The 3,870-nt window shown below is 36.5% G+C and overlaps 1 protein-coding gene across 1 annotated transcript; it reads right to left on the minus strand.

Annotated features, from left to right (window-relative positions):
• Window positions 1–108: 108 nt before the first annotated feature.
• Window positions 109–1,204, minus strand: LOC103470067 (lymphocyte antigen 6G-like). Its single transcript, XM_017306827.1, has 3 exons — window positions 1,056–1,204; window positions 596–703; window positions 109–455 (listed from the first exon to the last, which is right to left on the minus strand). The coding sequence occupies exons 1-3, from the start codon at window positions 1,099–1,101 to the stop codon at window positions 307–309; spliced, it is 303 nt and encodes a 100-aa protein (XP_017162316.1). The 5' UTR covers window positions 1,102–1,204; the 3' UTR covers window positions 109–306.
• Window positions 1,205–3,870: the final 2,666 nt, after the last annotated feature.

A 3,870-nucleotide genomic window follows, 5' to 3' on the forward strand; every position in this document is an offset into this window, starting at 1 on the left:
CTTTCGTAAAAATGTCCGCCAGCGCCCCCTGCCGTCCTCTGAACGCCCCCTGGGGGGCGGTACCGCCCACGTTGAGAACCGCTAAAATAAAATTTTTACAGTACAGCATTTTGTTAACTGAACAGTTCATTAGTTTATTCCTTTATTGCTTACATTTTTATTGTTTTATCTTTAAAAGAGACATATGTCTTTTACATGATGAATAAAAATGCTGCATATCTGTCCTGACTGCATGTTTGCTGTCAACTCAGCGTAACTGTTAATAGACAAAACAATAAACCAGGACAGGATCATGATTTCAGAGCCTTAAATAAAGAGCATCATAAGGGCTGAAGACAGAAGCAGCAGGGTGACACCGGGTCCAGTTGGTACGGCACTGTTACACAAATCTCCTTCACAGCACGATATGGGACCAGTGCATCCTGCGCTGAGCATGCAGGTCTTGGTAACCAAGTCTGTCAGGCAGAACAGGAAAACATGTAAATGAGGTTGATAAATATAATATTGTGTCCATAAAATACTCATGCCAAAAATTTAATTTTTTTGTAAGTGATCTGTTGTAGCAGCAGAGATTCTCACACATCTAACGGCTTACCTCCTGTCTTGACAGAAGAACATCGGTTGGTTACCGCAGGGCAGGTCATAATGTTAGTGCAGGAGTTTGGTTCAGCTCCTACACATGTGTAGCATCTCAATCCACACGCTAAATAATGAAAAAAGTATTGAACATGAGCAGCTTATAGAAAGTCAACGTAAAATGTGACAAAATGTGTCTACTTCATATTTACACTCATTGTCTAAAAGGGAACATTTTAATGTAGTAAAACTTATACATGTAATAATGTTACCACAATAAAGTGACTTATTAAATACAAAACCCTTATTTTCCAAACTGATGTAGAAATATTTTTACATGTTGACATGTTTATTTAGCCAAGATATAAGGGGAGGATGAATTTTTGAATGTTTTACATTTAGAAAACAAATCTTCAGAGATTCACATTTACTTTACATAGGTTTGATCAGTTCTTGTTAAAAAGTAAATCTAATCTTACCTGCAGAGAAAGAGAGAAACAGGATCAGAACTCCGTAAAGCCGCATTGTGAACTTGATCTGCGTATCGACCTTCTGAATCAATCTGGGTCCTACAGACGGTTTTTAACCCTCTCTGGTTTCATGCAAGTTCCAACAGACCGCCTGTAATCTGAACAAACAGCCCACAGATGACGTCATTTACCTGGCAGTGAATTAGTTGGAAATTATAAATTATAATATCAGGTTTGTGTTGCAATTTAGAAGATGTTGGCTAGATAAACAAAAACAAACACAAAGCATTTAATATAAACTGCTCTAAGTAAGTAAGTTAAAAACAATTGCTGAGAGGACACGAATAAATAGGAGGAAATAGCACCAACAAAAAAGAGGAAGAAAGTAAAATAATTCTCTTGTCACCCAAAAAAACAGTCAAACTGCAGTTCTAGTTCCAGTTTACATTGACAATAGCAAATGTAGAAAAGTACAAGTGAAACTGAGCACAACAACGTGAGAGAAAACTGTGGATTAAACAGGAAAGGTCAAGTAACCATTTTGGCAACAATAAATCAACAATAATCAATTTTAATGGATATAAAATCATATAATAATTCAGCCATAAATTACAATATGAAGTGTGTTCCATATACACCAAACCTTCTACATCCTTCACTACATCTACTAAGTTTCTGTGTGCTGTCCTCTTTCTCAGAACCTGGTATTTCTGGTTCTGAGAAAGAGGAAGAGGAAAACTTCCTGTCTCTACTGTCCCTCCTAACCAATAGTTTTAAAGTGACTTACTCCTTACAAAGAATCTGATCCTCTCTTTTCAGCTTCAGCCAATACCAATTATGATCGCAAGTGCCATCATCTAAAACTGATATATATTTGCATTTGGACAAAGGTTGGCAGAGTACCCAAAATACTCAAGTAGAGTAGCACTACTTCAACACCACTCAGATAAAAGTAAGAAGTATTCATCGTGACAGTTTCGTGTGTATGTCCCGTTATAAATACTCAGATGCCAGAGGATTGGATGAGAATGTATTTACAGCACATGAGTGGTCATAGTAGAAACAATGTGGTTAGCTCCTCTACTGGTATGTCCATGACTCTATAACAAATTTAAGTTAGCTTTTGAACATATTTTCTAATATTTCTCAGAAGACAATCAGATGGAAAGACTTACCACAGCAGAGCACTGAGCAGACTGTGGGGAATTTCCGGTTTCCTGTCGTCTATGGCTACCATAGAGGGCGCTAAAAACCGATAAATGACAACTCAAGTACTGAGCAACTAACTGAGCAACTAACCAGAACATATTAATTAATATTTTAAATCAAAGTCATCAGATTCACATCATAAATTCTGAAAAGATATGCTCTTAATTTAAAAAAAGGGTTTTAAATGAGTTAGCCTATGTCCATTTTGAATGTCTTTGATCTGTGCAATCCTTTTGATGTGTGATGCATGTTTTCAGCCCAGGTACCCCTTACAAAATAGTTATTGATTTCAATGGCGTTTTAACCTAGTTAAATAAACTACATAAAATACAAAATAATGGTAGTGCATATCAGAGGCAGTAACAAAAACAGGAAATGGTTAACAACAGTGAGTAAGGTGAAAACAACCTTCCATTGCATGCAAAGTTTACATGCAATGGAGCTTGCACACTTTACCCAAACCTGAGGGAAATTATTTAAAAAGCAACTCCCCTAAGGTTATAGTATCTGAGAAGTCACATTGATCGATAATATTGTCTGTATAACAAACATAGGCAAAACAAAGCAAATTTATTTAAACAAAATAAGTAAACAAAAAAATTTTAAGATATGGAAAAATATATTTCATAGGAACACTGTTAGAATTGCAGTCAAAATTCTATTAATTTCAAATCAGTTTATTTATATAGTCCCAGTTGAGAATATGCCATTTAGGAGCATTTAAAAACTACGACAGAAAAACCTCCAGCAGAACCAACATCCTCCACATGAGCAGCCATCTGCTGTGACGACTGGAGCTGCAGAAGACACACAAAAAGCAAACAGACTTTGATACACAGGCTTTGATAAATTAAAAGAGGTCTTCATTACAAGCAGGACCATGTTGCAGGCCGGTGCACAATCTGGAAAAAACTAAGTAAATTGAGTTTTATTCATCCTGCCTCTTTAAAGAGGTGAAGGCAGCACACCCACATCTTCCCATATTTTTAACGGTTTTGTTTAATCATAAAGCTCCAACATATTACTATCACTTGAAGACAGATTCATTCCTTGCTTGGGGAAGCACCTCATGATTACCATGGAAACATACAGACTGAGGCCTAACAGGAATGAACTAACACAAGAATGGAAACATAACAAGAAACAATTGACTCAAAGTGCTAACAGACATCATGAAGGTTTGTTTGTAGAAGATTTGGAAAAGCTAACTGGGAAAACAGGGTCAGGTTAAGTGGAAGCAAAGGTGAACTCTTTGGGTGTTGGTGAACACGTTAGGAGGAAGAATAAGTTTAACACGCCAAAAGTGACATTTGTGCTCAATATGAGCTGTCTAACAAAATAGCAATGTCAAACCTCAACTGAAACAACAGCACAGGTTTTATCCTTTAGCATCAACGAAGTGCAATGTGCAGTAGAATTGGCAGCAATAATTAAGACTTTATGTTATCAAGCATAACGATAGTCGAAGGTATAGGAAAGTCTATGTTCTTCTTCACTACAGGAACTTTATACTGAAGACCTGAGAAAAGCAGCTGAAAATCATCAGAGAAAATGAGAGATTTTCTGACTTTGTCTGAACATAACATGTCTGCACCTATTTTCCTGCTTAGAAAGT

Source organism: Poecilia reticulata, linkage group LG9 (assembly GCF_000633615.1).
Source record: "Poecilia reticulata strain Guanapo linkage group LG9, Guppy_female_1.0+MT, whole genome shotgun sequence".
NCBI lineage: Eukaryota > Metazoa > Chordata > Actinopteri > Cyprinodontiformes > Poeciliidae > Poecilia > Poecilia reticulata.

Coding starts and splice junctions, on each gene's coding strand:
- LOC103470067 (XM_017306827.1), bottom strand. CDS start 1,101: ATGCGGCTTTACGGAGTTCTGATCCTGTTTCTCTCTTTCTCTGCAG. Junction 704..1,055: donor GTTTCTCTCTTTCTCTGCAG/GTAAGATTAGAT, acceptor TTCATTATTTAG/CGTGTGGATTGAGATGCTAC. Junction 456..595: donor TTCTTCTGTCAAGACAGGAG/GTAAGCCGTTAG, acceptor TCTGCCTGACAG/ACTTGGTTACCAAGACCTGC.